Source organism: Pongo abelii, chromosome 1, assembly GCF_028885655.2.
Source record: "Pongo abelii isolate AG06213 chromosome 1, NHGRI_mPonAbe1-v2.0_pri, whole genome shotgun sequence".
Taxonomy (NCBI): Eukaryota; Metazoa; Chordata; class Mammalia; order Primates; family Hominidae; genus Pongo; species Pongo abelii.
The window spans coordinates 222,138,071-222,154,296 of record NC_071985.2 but is presented as its reverse complement, the minus strand read 5'-3'; the positions used below and the strand labels follow the sequence as shown (position 1 = coordinate 222,154,296).

The following is a 16,226-nucleotide window of genomic DNA, read 5'->3' as shown; positions in this document are numbered from 1 at the left end:
CTGGGGAAAGCAAGGGTGAGAGAGGCCTGGGGAGGGAAGAGAAGGCAGCTGAGGCTTCAGAGTCAGACAGGGTTGGAGTAAAATCCTAGCCCTGCCACCCTCATGCTGTATGACCTCAGGCAAGTGACCTAACTACTCTGAGCCTCAGTTCATTTATAAAGGGGGACAGCAATAGTGACTTGAAATCTTGATGCAGGATTAAATGTCTGACCAAGGGCCTGGTACACAGCAGGAGCTCAATGAATGACACTGTTAGTGTTACTGTGGAGAATCTTTAAGAGCGTCCCCAAGGGCCTCACAGCCTTCCCTCCTGCCCGTGGGAAAGGGCACAACAACCCTAGTTCTGGAGAGCCAGTTCCCCTTTGCTTAGTTTCCAACCAGGCTTGGTCTAGGGGTGTCGTGCTTGTGGGTGTGCATTGCTGGGGTTCACCCAGGCAGCTGAGAACCCCTAATGTTGGTGTCTCAAAAGGGCAGGGAGATCTGGGGATGTGAGCTGGAGGGAGCCTGACATGGGTCCTGCTGATTAGGACTGGTGGAGGCCAAGGGTGACCCAGAGAAGCCTAATGGAGAGTCCTACTGCTACCAAGGCTCCCAAGAAAGTTCTCAGAAAAGGTGCACCTGCAGCCGGGCACGGTGGCTCTCGCCTGTAATCCCAGCACTTTGGGAGACCGAGGCAGGCGGATCACTTGAGGCCAGGAGCTCAAGACCAGTCTGGCCAACATGGTGAAACCCTGTCTCTACTAAAAATACAAAAATCAGCCGAGTGCAGTGATGCGCGCCTGTAATCCCAGCTACTCGGGAGGCTGAGCATGAGAATCGCTTGAACCTGGGGAGGCAGAGGTTGTAGTGAGCCGAGATTGCACCACTGCTCTCCAGCCTGGGCAACAGAGTGAGACTCCATCTCAAAAAGAAAAAAAAAGAAAGAAAGAAAAGGTGCACCTGGACCTATTGAAGAAGAAAGGCCCCAGCCTCCCCTCTCTGATTTCCAGCCTCCTACCTGCCAGCTGCTGCCTGGGCCAGAAAGAACCCTTTATCTGCTAAGGGTATTTTGGGGCCATTTGGGACTCGGGTTCCCAGCTGTTGGAGGAAGTCCCTGAATTTCCTGAACCAAGTTGGAACCTTGTGTCTTGCTCAGCATCACTTTGGGGACACAGATTCCCGATTCCCCTTGGATGACTTCCTACTGCATTCACCTTCCTCACCTTTCTTCCAAGAAGCCCGCTGAGCTGAGACCGTGTGAGCAAGTGCTCCTTGCTCCCCAGTCTCCTGTAACCCCTCGGGCTTGGCTTCGTTCCACAGCTTGCTCTGGAGGGCCCCACGACCCCACAACAAGGACTGCTGCTGTGCCTTGCACAGAGACTGGGGACTTCCCCTTCCACTCTTCAAAGCACTTTCATACCGCCTGAAACCTGCCGAGGGCACCCGGGGGCTCTGTCCACTGCCTGCTCTTAAGAGTCCCATGAATGGCTGTTTTCCTTGGTTGCTACCAGTCCAACTCCCCCTGGGATCCAGCTGGCTCCCTGGCCACAAAATGTGCCTTCCCTCCACTTAAGCCATGTGTCAGCTACTTTCCTGGGTGCCTTGGGGGAATTCTGGTTCTCAGGAGTACACAGTTTCCTGGGGCAGAGGGATACATGAACCAGTCATTATGGTTATGACACGATGAGATCAGATCTAGAATTGCGGCACAAAAAACGAGAGAAACCACTTTTTGACTGGGAAGAGGGCTGGGGGACAGGGGACACTGCCAGGAAAGCAACAAGGAGGAGGTGGCACTGGAATGGGTTAGGAAGATGATCAGGAATCTGTGTGCGTCCCAGATGGAGGCCAGCGTGGGCAAAGGCTGGCAGGGGTGAGAAGCCTGCACATTTGGCTGGAGTATAGGTCCAGGAGAAGTAAAAAGGCACAGGGGAGGAGTCAGCCCCCGTCAGGCTGTGAGCAGACTTGTGCACCCTTGGATTTGGGTGACCCTGACCCAGGGGAGCCACTGCTCTGTGCCTTGGTTCCTTTCCTGCACAATGGGCATAAAAGTAGGACCTTGTTCATGGGGTTTTCGTGAGGATACAAGAAACCAACGCCTGAAAACTCTTAGCACAAAATAAGCACTCAAAGGTAGCTGTTATTGTTATCATTAAATGAATAATATAATTTTCTACGTGGTGCGGGTCCTCTGCCAAAACACACACAATACTTCTGCAAGGGTTCTGTACAGGGGAGTGTCTTGGTGAGATGTGTGTGCTAGAAAGGTCTCTTTGGAAATCCATGGAGGCAAGGATTTGAGGGAGAGACAAGTTTCCACAGCATCTATAGATTTATCCTTTTTAATGGAGGTGCAATATTCCATTAAATGGATGTACCACAATTTCCTTAATCATTTCTTGTTGTGACTCACAGAGTATTTCAAAAATTTATAAATAATGCATAAGGAAACGTTACTGTATAGTTTTCTTTTTTCTTTTTCTAGTTTTCCAGTTAAATTATTTCCTTAGTTTTTCTTCACCGAGGTGAAATTACTGAGCCACTCACAAGTAGTACACATTTTTTTTTTTTTGGCTTTTGCTAAGAATTGCCATACTGCTTTCTGAAAAGAGTTGTAACATTTACCAGCAGAGTGTGAATGAGTATTCTGGTCTCACCACAATTTTGGGGTTGGATTTACCAAAATTGTTTTTATAAAGCAAAAAAAAAAAAAAAAATGATGATTGAATAGATCTAAAAGGTTATGAAAGGTTGCTTGAATTTGCATTTCTTCAATTACTAAAAAGGTTAAACTTATAAAACTTGTAATTGATTTTTATTTGTATTTCTCCTTGTGCAAGCTATTTTGATGCTGTTGTTCATTTATTTATTCAAAACACCAGCCCTTCTCTCTCTCTCTTTTTAAATTAAACAAAAAATAGAGATGGGGTCTTGCTACGTTGCCCGGGCTGGTCTCAAACTGGGCTCAAGTGATCCTCCAACTTCGGCCTCCCAAAGTGTTGGGATTACAGGCATGAGCCATGTCACCCAGCTGCCAGTTTTTCTATAGTAGAAAGCTCTGGACTGGGAAGAAGGTGTCTTGGGTTCCTCCTGTCCCTGTCTGGTTCTGTCATTATCACAGGCAGGTCACTTCCATAATTGCTTACCTCATTGTTTAACATAGTCCCAGCTCAAACAGCCTAAGACACTGGGCCTGGTACATCCAGAGGAGTGTCTGGAAGTGGGTCTCTTGGGAAGGGGCATGATGGAGCAGTTTTCCCAAGTGGAGTCCAGCAGCCCCAGGAGGGTTGAGCATGGAGTGGTCAGTTGTGGAGACCTTGCTGGGAAGTTCCTGGTGGGAGGTTAGCACTCCCACCCTACAGGGCCTTCACCTGATGGAGGCCTGGTACCTTGCAGGACAGATCAAGGTAGACACAGAAGCCAGAGTGTCCTTAGGCTATTCTGGGCTCAGGGAAAATAACTGGCCCACCCTTAATTAGAGCACCTAGGACTGCCTGCCTATTTCTGAGCCTTGGCTTTCACATCTGAAAACCAAACAAAATCAGTCGAAAGAACCCTTGACCTTTGGTCCACCCAGCAGATGCTCAACACAGACACATGGAATGTGGAATGACAGGAGCAAAGAGAAAACCCAGGGGATGGGGAAGCACTGGAAGGGAAAATCATTCACCAGGAAATGAGAACATAGTACGAGGAGGCTTGAATCATTTCTTTTAGGTAAGAGTGCCAGCTGCCTCCTCCAGGAAGAAAACTCTAAAGGGTCAGGGCTCAGGGAAATCAAATGATCTATAGCATCCATCAGTTCCTCCAACATTCAGTCCATCCATCTACCAATCCACCCACCCATTTACCCACTCACCTGCTGCTCATCCATCCATCCATCCACCTAGGCATCCATCCATCCATGCATCCATCTATGCATCCATCCATCCATCCACCCATCCATCCACCCATCCACCCACCCATTTACCCACTCACCTGCTGCTCACCCATCCATCCATCCACCTATGCATCCATCCATCCATCCATCCACCTATCCAACCACCCCCATCCACCTATGCATCCATCCATCCATCCATCCATCTATCCAACCACCCCCATCCACTTATGAATCCATCCATCCACCTATGCATCCATCCATCCATCCATCCATCCATCCAACCACCCCCATCCACTTATGCATCCATCCATCCATCATCCATCCACCCATCCACCTACTCATTTACCCACCCACGTGCTCATCCACCTTTCCATCCATCCATTCATCCATCCATCCATCCATCCATCTATCCATCCATCCATCCACCAATTTATCATCCACTCACTGATTCATTTTACAGCAAATGCTTATGAATGGGGATGGGTGGGTGATTGTTGCTTTTTCTGCAGTCTCCCTAGGCCAGTTGTCCCTTCCAAAGAATCTCAAGGGCATGGGAGAAGGTCCTGGCTGATCGTGTCAGGGACAGGAAACTACTCACATTTCACCGTTTCTTGGGGCAGGAGTGAAGGTGGGGGCATTGGAACCCCCTTGGGGCCTCCTAATATCCTGTGAGTCCCCACCTCCAGGGCCAGAAGCTGCCTGCCTCCGCTCCACCCAGCCCAGGTGCGGCGGGCAGCACACTCCCTAGAGCTAGGACCACTAGTTCCGTCAAATCCGGGGCGGGCCATTCAAACAGCTAAGGGAGGCGTCTCCTAGTGTGCCTTTTCCTGAGTCATCTCTGCACGTGTTTGCCCCCTTTTTTCTTCGCTGCTTGTAGCTAAGTGTTCCTGGAACCAATTTGATACGGGAGAACTAAGGCTGAAACCTCGGAGGAACAACCACTTTTGAAGTGACTTCGCGGCGTGCGTTGGGTGCGGACTAGGTGGCCGCGGCGGGAGTGTGCTGGAGCCTGAAGTCCACGCGCGCGGCTGAGAACCGCCGGGACCGCACGTGGGCGCCGCGCGCTTCCCCCGCTTCCCAGGTGGGCGCGGGCCGCCAGCCCACCTCCCGTCCGGCCCCGGGGATGCGCGTCCTCCTCGCAGCGCTGGGACTGCTGTTCCTGGGGGCGCTACGAGCCTTCCCACAGGTAAGCGGGTGACCGGCGCTTGGGGAGGTGCGGGCCGTCCAGAGCCCGGACAGTGTGGGGTGCGTGGGACGCAAGGGAGGACATTCCTCACCCCGTTCCCTGCCCAGCTGGGGTGACGGGGCGCGGGTGACAAGCAGGAACACCGGAATATGCTAGCACCCACAGGTGGGAGGCTGGCTGAAGGGCTAGTGGGGGGGCGCCTCCTTCGCAACCCGCAATGGCTGGGACTGATTCATTCATTCAGTGTGAATTGGACTGAGAGAACTGCCATACGCGGGAGGCGCTCTTTATCCCGCCTACCTGCGGGCCCGTCGGGGTCCTGGGCAGATCAGGTGAGGCTGTGGGAGTAGTGGGCAGGCCAGATGGGGCCTCCCTTGGCCATGGGATGTTGGTCGTCCGCGCTCTACCCTGTTGTGTGCGCGGTCCCCTGTTTGCCCCCTCCCTAAGCTGGCCACTGGCTGGAGGGTCAAGGAAAGGAGGGAGAGTTGGCTGTGGGTGAGAGTGGGGTGAGGGTGCAGGACCACCGGGATTAGCTTCCCCAATCCGCGTCTGGTAAAGCAACGCTGTGGATTGAATTCGCTGGAGCACGTGGTGGGCATTTGCCCCTGGAAGAAGGTCAGTGGTGGGGCTGAAGTCTATGGTGGGTTGCCTCAGAATTGAGTTTGGGGACTGCTTTAGGAAAACTGAGCACTTACCAGTGGCCAGCACCAAATTAATCACTGCGGGGAGAATGCAAAATAACCAGCCGTGTTTCACTGAGCCCAGGGGCTGCTGGAGAGAGAGGCCCTCAGCTGACCCAGGACCCTGGTGGACCCCTGCATAGAACCATAGTAGGTGTGAGTGGATGCCTGCTGAACGATACAGAGGGAAAGGAAGGAGCAGGCTATTGGTCCATTGGTGGGTCACAGTGGGGGAGAGGGAAGACCCAGTTCCCCTGTAATCCTACAGGAAGAGAGGACTCCATGCTATGGATCAATTCTAGTCATCTGAACCTTAGGCAGTGGGAGGAGAGTGGCAGAGTGGGCTTTAGGCAGGAGGGAGGATCTATGCAGCAAAGGGGACAGCCAGGTGCCCTCTTCCATCTCCGATGGGCAATGTGAGGTATTCTCCCTTTCCCCCCCCAAGAGGGCAGAGGGGACAAAGCCCTGGCTAGAGACATCCTGTCCCAGCTCTGCAAGCCCTCACCTGGGGGAAGGTAAGAGTTTGGGGTGCCAAGATCTTGGGAAGATGAAGGGAAGGAAGGGATGTGAGAGGTGCTTGGGGGGCTTTGCTGGTTTGGTTTGGCGGCTGAAGCTCATGTGCTTCCTTTCTGTAGAGTGAAGCCCCCTCCACTTTTTTTATGTTAGAGACAGGGTCTCACTCTGTTGTCCAGGCTGGAGTGCGATCATAACTCACTGCAGCCTGAACTCTCATACCAAACCTTTTTTTTTTTTTTGAGACTGAGTCTCACTCTTGTTGCACATGCTGGAGTGCAATGGCTCGATCTCGGCTCACTGCAACCTCCGCCTCCTGGATTCAAGAGGCTCACTTCAACCTCAGCCTCCCAGGTAGCTGGGATTACAGGCATGTGCCATCACACCCGGCTAATTTTTGTATTTTTAGTAAAGATGAGGTTTCACCATTTTGGTCAGGCTGGTCTCGAACTCCTGACCACAAGTGATCCTTCCATCTCAGCCTCCCAAAGTGCTGGGATTACAGGCGTGAGCCACCACACCCAGCCTCCCATACCCTTTTTAAAATAAAAATACTGTATATTTAATTGCACAAGGAATATATAAATATATTCTCAAAGCAAAACTATAAACGCTACAGATAAAGCCAAGTCTTTTGACATCGCCTCATCCTGATCCCTTCAAAGATGTAACCACCATAATTGATTTGGTGTGCTTCCTTTGCAGACCTTTATAAATGCATGTCCATATTTATATTGTTTTAATAGACATATATAGAGTTTTCCATATACTATACCCTACGGTACATGTGGTTCCTCATTTGGCTTTATAATGTCTATGAGGCATCTTGGTGAGTTTTCCATGCTGAAACTTACAGATCCTCTGCCTATCTTTTAAAATGCTATGTGATCTTTTGCCAAATGGGATGTTTCATAGTTTATTTATGTCCTGGATGGATGGGTGCTAAGGTCGCCACCATTGTTCTTTCTTTCTTTCTTTGTTAGCTATTACAGTGCACAGCCCTGTATGGATGCTTTTGGAAATAAATGTCTGTGATTCTTTCCTAGACAAGAGACTGAGAAGAGAATACTGAGGTTGCAGGGTGAAAATGCATTCAAATTAAAAGACACCACTGAACTGCCTTCCAGGGTGGCTGGACAATTTACCCTCCTGCTGGCAGTGCGAGAGAGTAGTAACTTTCCCACATCCTAACCGACATTTGATCTTATCAGCATTTTAATTTTTCTCAATGTGATTAGTGAAAAGGGTTATATCCTTGTTGCGTTAATTTGCATTTCTCACCTACCGGGGAAGCTGAGCATCTCTCTGGACTCAGACACTAGGTCATTTCTTGGCAGGAGTCAGGGAGTCTTTGGGGAAGGGGCTACCTGCCCAACACAGTACTCCTTTTTGCCCCTCGAGCCTTCTCCCACTTCTGTTTTTTCCAGTAAAGGTTCAGGAAACTTATTATTAAGCAAAAAAAAAATCCCAAATTAGGGCTTGAATTTCCTTGAGTTTAAATTTTTTTTTTTTTTTTTTTTGAGATGAAGTCTCCCTCAGCTGCCCAGGCTGGAGTGCAGTGGCACGATCTTGGCTCACCGCAACCATCCTCTCCCGGGTTCAAGCGATTCTACCGTCTCAGCCTCCCTAGTAGCTTGGATTACAGGCACTTGCCGTCATGCCTGGCTAATTTTTGTATTTTAGTAGAGATGGGGTTTCATCATGTTGGCCAGGCTGGTCTTGAACTCCTGACCTCAGGAGATCCATCCGCCTCGGCATCCCAAAGTGCTGGGATTACAGGCGTGAGCCACCGCGCCCGGCCTAAATTTTTTTTTATTTTTTGGGACAGTCTCACTTTGTCTCCCAGGCTGGAGTGCAGTGGCGCAATCTCAGCTCACTGCAACCTCTGCCTCCTGGGTTCAAGTGATTCTCCTGCCTCGGCCTCCTGAATAGCTGGGATTATAGGCGCCTGCCACCACACCCAGCTAATTTTTGTATTTTTAGTAGAGATGGGGTTTCGTCAGGTTGGTCAGGCTGGTCTCGAGCTCCTGGCCTCAAGTGATCCTCCTACCTCGGCATCCCAAAGTGCTGGGATTACAGGCGTGAGCCACCGTGCCCATCCTGAAGTTCTTTTTTCATCTCTATTTGATTTTTCCCAAGACTCCATCATTTTTCGCCTGGTATTCTGAGGCAGGAATGCTTTCTTGCTAGCTATCACCATCTGAGAGTTGGCCTCTGATGCTTCATATCACTGTCTTGTCCAATTGTGTTTTTTGTAATATGACCCTGGATTAACTGGTGCATATCCGCAGAGAAAAATTTATTGCCCCGTAGCTCCATCCTTTTCATCCAGGCACCATGGGGTGGGGTTGCGGGGCGGGGGAAGCCCCAGCCTTCCTGTGAACTCTGTAGACTTAGAAATCCCCCAACATCATGTTCCTTGCCAGTGCTAAGGCTAAACAAGCCTTCCTCCCACATCCACGTAACCCCAATTCCAGCCAGATGTAAGAATCTTTGCTCTGGGTTAGTGTGCAGGCTGGGACCAGGAAGGTTCTCATGAAAGAATCTTAGCTGGGGCTGGGTGCTGTGGCTCACACCTGTAATCCCAGCACTTTGGGAGGCCAAGATAGGCAGATTACTTGAGGTCAGGAGTTCAAGACCAGCCTGGTCAATGTGGTAAGACCCTGTCTCTACTAAAAGTACAAAAATTAGCTGGGCATGGTGGCAGGCGCCTGTAATCCCAGCTACTCAGGAGGCTGAGGCAGGAGAATTGCTTGAAACCAGAAGGCGGAGGTTGCAGTGAGCCAGCACTCCCGCCTGGGTGGCAGTGAGACTGTATTTCAAAAAAAAAAAAAAAAAAAAAGAGGAATTTTAGCTGGGGTGATAGAAAAGCTCTATGTGTGACTCCTCCACCTAGCAATTTAACTTTAAAAGGTTAGCTAGTTACCCCATACTTTAAAAGCAACTTAACTTTAAAAGCTTAGCTGGTCACCCCATACAGTGGAGTGCTAATCGTGGAATTTCAGGGAGTGGCAAGAGGGTAGGAGAGATTTTCTGGTTTTGTTTTGCAAAGGGGACATTTCCAGGGCTGCTCAAATCCTGCAGGGAGGCAAGGATGGGGGGACCTGGAGAGGAGGGGACCCTGAAGGAGCGGAAGGAGGTTCCGGCTTGTCTTAATCAAAGCCATCCCTTCCTGGGGCAGCACTAGTGCTCTAGGGTCAGGGAGTCATGTTACTCAGCTTGAGAGCAGTGAGTTCCGGAAGGAGGGGCGTTTACTGTAAGTTTCTGCTTCTGCTCCCACTCATATCTGACTTATACTCGTTTCTTGAGCAGATTGTGATTCATTTTAAGGTTTGCATACTCTCTCATCACCCTTCTTCACATCAGGACAATCATCAGAAGGAAAATGGGGCTGAAGGATGACTGTGTCTGGGCCGGGGGAGTCCTGGAGGCTCGAGGGTCCTTGGCAATGACGGTAGATCAGCCCAGCCTGGGCCAGCTTGTCCAGCCGGTGCATTGACCCTGGGTGTGGCCCATCTGGGATCACGGTCCTCATTTCACAGACAAGGATTCAATGCAGAGGCCCAGAGGTAGGGGAGAATCTTGCCTACAGTTCCAGGACTCGTCGGGGTAGAGCCCACCTAAGCCACAGACTAGACACGCAGAATGTCAAAAAAAGGCAGCTCTGGGCCATACCAGTTCTCCACTTCTCTCTCTCCCCTCCCAGGTCCGCCCAGGGGATACTGGGGTGGGGGTGGGGGACCTTCTTCCGGTATCTATGGTTGAAAACCACTGGGCATTCTCGTGGCCTCGCTGGTGGGGAGGGACTTTTTATACATGGCTCAGTCTAGTTACTCCCTGAATGGCTAAGTCCTTTGGTGACATGCAAGTATTCATGCATGCATGCATCCAGCAGATCTGAAATGAGCAGCTGTTCTGGGTCAGGCATGGCTCCAGGGACTTTCATTCAGCCTCTGCTTGTATGCCCCCCCGGGACAGGATGCTCGCTCCTTGCTGAGGCAGCTCACGCCATCCTGGGTTAGCTTTGGCATTTAGACGATCTTCATGATATGCTGAAATCTAGTTTCTTTTTCTTTTCTTTTTTTTTTTTTGAGATAGAGTCTCTCTCTGTCTCCCAGGCTGGAGTGCAGTGGTGCGATCTCGGCTCACTGCAACCTCCGCCTCCCGGGTTCAAGCAATTCTCCTGCCTCAGCCTCCCAAGTAGCTGGGACTACAGGCGCATGCCACCATGCCTGGCTAATTTTTTGTATTTTTAGTAGAGATGGGGTTTCACCATGCTGGCCAGGCTAGTCTCTAACTCCTGACCTCGTGATCCACCCGCCTCAGCCTTTCAAAGTGCTGGGATTATAGGCATGAGCCACTTCGCCCAGCCTTTTTAAATTTTATTTATTTATTTTATTTATTTATTTTTTTGAGATGGAGTTTCGCTCTTGTTGCCCAGGCTGGAGTGCAATGGCGCTGTCTCGGCTCACTGCAACCTCTGTTTCCCAGGTTCAAGTGATTCTCCTGCCTCAGCCTCCCAAGTAGCTGGGATTACAGGTGCGTGCCACCATGCCTGGCTAATTTTTGTATTTTTATCAGAGACGGGCTTTCACCATGTTGGCCAGGCTGGTCTCAAACTCCTCACCTCAGACGACCCTCCCGCCTCAGCCTCCCAAAGTGCTGGGAATACAGGCGTGAGCCACCATGCCTGGCCTAAAATCTAGTTTTGAAAATGAGTCACCTCCCTGTTCTTCAGAAGTGCCTCTGGCGATGTGAAGACTGTGACCTTGGGTCCCTGGAGTCTCTCAGCCAGTCACACACCTGTCCTCCAACATTTATTCCTCACGTAGCGTGAGCTCAAGGCTCCTCATCTGCCTGTTCTCTTCAACTCATTCATTCCACAAACACTTATTGAGCACCTTCTGCATGCCAGGGAGCACTCCGGGTGCTGTGAGTTCATCCATGCACCACATAGCCAGGTCTCTGCCCCATGGAACTGACATTCCACAGGGGTGACAGTCAACAGACTGCTGCAAGTTGCAATGAGAGGATTAGAATCCTGTAGTGTGAGAGAAACAGGCAGCTCCCTAAGATGGGGAAAACAGGACTTGCAGACGGTAACATACACACAGAATGAAAGAGGGAGGCAGCCAGTGGGAGATTAGCTGAAGAGCATCCAGGCCCAAGGGGTAAAAGCCCCAAGAGGCTAGAGGAACAGGAAGGAGGCCAGAGTGGCTGGAGGGAAGTGAGTGAAGAGGGGTGGTTAGGAGAAGGTGGCAGGAAAGGTGGTAGATCGTGCAGACCTTTGTGGACTGTGGTGAGGTTTTTGACAGGGGAGCGATACTGCATGATATATTTAGAGTTCCTTCTGTCTGCTGTGGGGGCTGGGGGGTGGGGGGGAGCAGGCAGAATGGGAGCAGGAAGCCAGGTCATTGCAGTGATCCAGGGGAGGGGTGAGCAGAGGTGGGAATGTGCTTTTTCTTCTTTTCTTTTTTTTGAGACGGAGTCTTGCTCTGTTGCCCAGGCTGGAGTACAGTGGTGTGATCTCGGCTCACTGCAAGCTTCGCCTCCCAGGTTCACGCCATTCTCCCGCCTTAGCCTTCCGAGTAGCTGGGACTACAGGCGCCCGTCGCCAGGCCCGGCTAATTTTGTTTTTGTATTTTTAGTAGAGACGGGGTTTCACTGTCTGAGCCAGGATGGTCTTGATCTCCTGACCTCGTGATCCGCCCGCCTGTGTAGAGACAGGGTCTCGCTATGTTGCCCAGTTTGGTCTCAAACTCCCAGGGCTCAGGTGATCCTCCTGTCTGCGCCTCCTGTTGCTGGGATTACAGGCATGCGCCACTGTGCCCAGCTGGAATGTGCTTTCAAGCTAGAATCAACAGGACCCGTGGATGGGTCCGATGGGAGCGCAGAGGGCAGGAGGGAAATCAGGGATCCTGTCCGTATTTGGGAGCTCAGTACCTGGCTGCATGGAGGTGTCATTTTGGGATGTGGGAAAAAACAAGCAAAGGATAGAACAGGTGTTTTGGAGAAAAGTTCTATTTTGCCCATGCTCAAGTACAAGTGGGGGTTGGGTGTTGAAGTGTGGATCTCTCTACAGAGTTCAAGCCGCTGATATGGATCTCTGGGTACCAGAGTCGACTGTAGAAGTCCTGGTGCCACCTGGGCCAAAGACCACTCCCCAGTAGACTCACCTTACTTCTATTAACCTAGCCCAAGACCCCCTTTTTTTGGCCCCCACATTATCCTGTTCATTCATTCCAACCCAAGCCTAGGCTCTTTTATTCAGCCTGGTTACAGTATATGCTAGTTTGCTTTTGCTGCTATAACAAATTAGCACACATTTGGTGGCTCAGAACAACATGAAGGTATTGTCTTATAGCCCTGGTGGTCAAAAGTCTACGACAAATCTGTAATCCCAGCACTTTGTGAGGCTCAGGTGGGCAGATACTTGGGGGCAGGAGTTTGAGACCAGCCTGGCCAACATGGCGAAACTCTGTCTCTGCTAAAAATACAAAAATTAGCTGGGCGTGGCGGTGTGTGCCTGTAGTCCCAGCTACTCGGGAGGTTGAGGCATGAGAATTGCTTGAACCTGGGAGGCAGAGGTTGCAGTGAGCTGAGATTGCAGCACTGCACTCCAGCCTGGGTGACAGAGCAAGATTCTGTCTCAAAAAAAGAAAAAAGTCTATGATAAGGCAGCAGAGCTGTTTTTCTTCTGGATATGCTGTAGCAAAATGTTTCCTTGCTTTTTTCGAGCTTCTAGAAGCTGCCTGTGTTCCTTGGTTCCTGGCCCTGCATCACTCTGAACTCTCCTTCCATCCTCACATTTCCTCTCTCTCTCTTTTTTTTTTTTTTGGAGATGGAGTCTCGCTCTGTCACCCAGGCTGGAGTGTAGTGGCACGATCTTTCGGTTCATTGCAACCTCTACCTCCTGGGTTCAAGTGATTCCCCTGCCTCAGCCTCCCAAGTAGCTGGGACTACAAGCACCTGCCACCACGCCTGGCTAATTTTTGTATTTTTAGTACAGACAGGTTTCACCATGTTGGCCAGGCTGGCCTCGAATTCCTGGCCTCAAGTGATCCACCTGCCTTGGCCTCCCAAAGTGCTGGTATTATAAGCACGTGCCACCATGCCAGCTAATTTTTGTATTTTTAGTAGAGATGGGGTTTCACCATGTTGGCCAGGATGGTTTCGAACTCTTGACCTCAAGTGATCCACGCATTTCGGCCTCCCAGAGTGCTGGGATTATAGGCATGAGCCACCTTTGAGAGACGGTAGAGCATTTGGTTAAAGGTATGAACTTTTTTGTCAGCCTGTCAAGGTTATCCCTTGCTTCTGACACTAGATGGTGACCTTGAGCAAGTTGTTACCTCTGTGGGCCTCGGTTTCCCCATCTATAAAATGGGCTAATAACAGTAGCTACCTTGTATTGTAGGGCTGGTGTAAGGATGACATGAGTTAATATGTGTCAAGTGCTGAGAGCAGCTCCTGGACACAGTGAGTGGTGTGTAAATAAAGGTGAGCCTTATTAGGTGCCTGTTGTATGCGGGGATTATGGATACAGCCATGGAGATGAACCAGTTCCAGTCCTTGCCCTCAATGGGTGGCAGTGCGGGAAGGGGAATACAGAAGAGAGGGTGGCCAGTACTGCGTGGGGGACTGTCTGGGGCCTGCGGGAGTCCAGAGGAGCCCATCTTTACTTCCACCTGGGTCAGTGGGGGAAGGAGGCTCCAGAGTTTGCAGTGATGAGGCTCTGCACCACAGATGGTGCCATTGTCCTCGCCAGCTTTGCCCAGGGCTCTGGAGGCAGCAGAAGGGGTCAGAGGTTAAACAGCACATCAGTGCCAGTGGTTGGGGCGAGCCTGAGGCCTGCTTTGGAAGCCCCACCCAGCAGGTTCCCCTTGGGTTCTTGGGTCCTCCAGGGGGCTAAGAACTCCTAGAGGCGTCGCCCACCGCTTCATTTCAGCCATCAACTTTCTTGACGGATTGCTGCCTGCCAGGTACGGTTCCTGTTCTCAGAGAGTGCATGCACAGATAGTGTGGCCTCCACACAGTTTCCTGAAATGGTTCCAACCTGCTGAGACCAGGAAACTCCTAAACCCCGCCTTCACCTTCCCAGCCTGGGCAGGCATCCTTCCCACTCTGGATTCGGGTGAGGGAGGCCAGGACGCAGCGGCCAGGCCAAGAGTTTTCTCTCTCTCCAAACGGTCTGGGGGGCATGTGCCCCGCCCCTTCCCCACACAGTCTGGGAAAGGGAGGTGGGCAAGGAAACACACCAGGCTGGGCGCCAAGGCTCACGCCTGTATTCCCAGCATTTTGGGAGGCCGAGGCAGGAGGATCTTATGAGCCCAAGAGTTTGAGAACAGCCTGGGCAACAAAAAATTAGCCGGGCATGGTGGTACACACCTGTGGTCCCAGCTACTCAGGAGGCTGAGGTGAGAGGATCACTTGAGCCCAGGAGGTCAAGGCTGTATGTAGTGAGCCGTGTTCATGATCGCAGTACTGCACTCCAGCCTGGGTGACCGCGAGGCCCTGTCTTAAAAACAAACAAACAAACAAACAAACAAACAAAAAGTAACTACACAAGCCCCTTCTGGGCAAGTGGCCTGAGGCTGGCGCAGGAACCTAAGGCACCTCCAAGAGGATCAGAAAGTCAAATACTCCAGGGGAGCTGGGCCCCGCTTCCTTTTTCTTCAGGTCCACTATATCCATCTCTCTCTCTCTCTCTTTCTTTTCTTCCTTCCTTCCTTCCTTCTTCCTTCTTCTTTCTTCTTTTCTTCTTCCTTCTTTCCTTCCCTTCCTCCCTCCTTCCTTCCCTTCTCTTTCTCTCTTTCTCCCTTTCCCTTCCTTTCCTTTCCCTTTCCCTTTCCCTTTCGCTTTCCCTTTCCCTTTCCCTTTTTCTTTTTCTTTTTCATTTTCTTGACAGAGTCTCACTCTGTCGCCCAGGCTGGAGTGCAGTGGTGAGATCGTGGCTCAAGGCAACCTCCGCCTCCCGGGTTCAAACGATTCTCCAGCCTCAGGCTCCCGAGTAGCTGGGATTACAGGTGCCCACCACCACGCCTGGCGAATTTTTATGTATTTTTACTAGAGATGGGGTTTCACCATGTTGGCGAAGCTGGTCTCAAATGCCTGACCTCAAATAATCTGCCTGCCTTGGCCTCCCAAAGTGCTGGGACTTCAGGTGGGAGCCACTGTGCCCGGCCCGCTACATTTTTCTTTGTAGCTGCCATCGTCCCATGGCAGCTGTTGCTGCCCGGGAATGTACTTCAGGGCTGGGTGGGTTTCACCCCGTCTGAGGTGTAGCTAAGGATGCAGCTCCAACACTTTCTTCAGCCCTGGAATCTTCAGGATCCCTGCAGTCTCAACAACTGGCTCATGGAGCCGGCACGGGATTGCTGTGAGGCAGGAGGGATTTCTTGGTGGGAAGTAAGGATCGAGCAGTTGCTAAATTCGGACTCAAGACGTGACCTTGCTAAAATGGACTCGCTCTTCTCCATTCTGTCCACCTCCCCACCACATTAATGATCCTGAAACCCTTCAATGCTTCCCTAGTGCCAAAGGCAACATGTCCCAAAGTCACTTTCTTTCTTTCTTTTTTTTTTTTTTTGAGACAGAATCTCACTCTGTCACCCAGGCTGGAGTGCACTGATGTGATCTTGGCTCAATGCAACCTCCGCCTCCCGGCTTCAAGCGATTGTCCTGCCTCAGCCTCCCGAGTAGCTGGGATTACAGGCGTGCACCACTACGCTCGGCTGATTTTTGTAGTTTTAGTAGAGAGGGGGTTTCGCCATATTGGCTAGGTTGGTTTCAAACTCCTGACCTCAACTGATCCGCCCGCCTTGGCCTCCCAAAGTGCTGGGATTACAGGCGTGAGCCACCGGGCCCAGCCTCAAACTCACTTTCTGGCAATGGCAGTTCTGAGAAAAAAAGGTTTGAGAAACATTGCAGATTTTTCTGACTGGCCCCCATATCCTTCCTTGGAGAATCAGAGAGTAAGTAACCACAT

General features: G+C 51.0%; 1 protein-coding gene across 5 annotated transcripts in view; it reads left to right on the top strand.

Annotated features, from left to right (window-relative positions):
- The first annotated feature begins 4,581 nt into the window (after positions 1–4,581).
- TNFRSF8 (TNF receptor superfamily member 8) overlaps positions 4,582–16,226 on the top strand; it is a 79,621-nt gene continuing 67,976 nt past the window's right edge. For 2 of the 5 annotated variants that reach the window (XM_054541623.2, XM_054541618.2), the window contains exon 1: positions 4,583–5,045. In XM_054541623.2, the coding sequence (XP_054397598.1) occupies positions 4,983–5,045 (63 nt within the window). In that variant the 5' untranslated portion in view covers positions 4,583–4,982. Of the gene's footprint in view, positions 5,046–16,226 lie in introns of all 5 variants that reach the window. The other 3 variants (XM_054541630.1, XM_024255605.3, XM_024255609.3) reach the window with 3 other exon arrangements.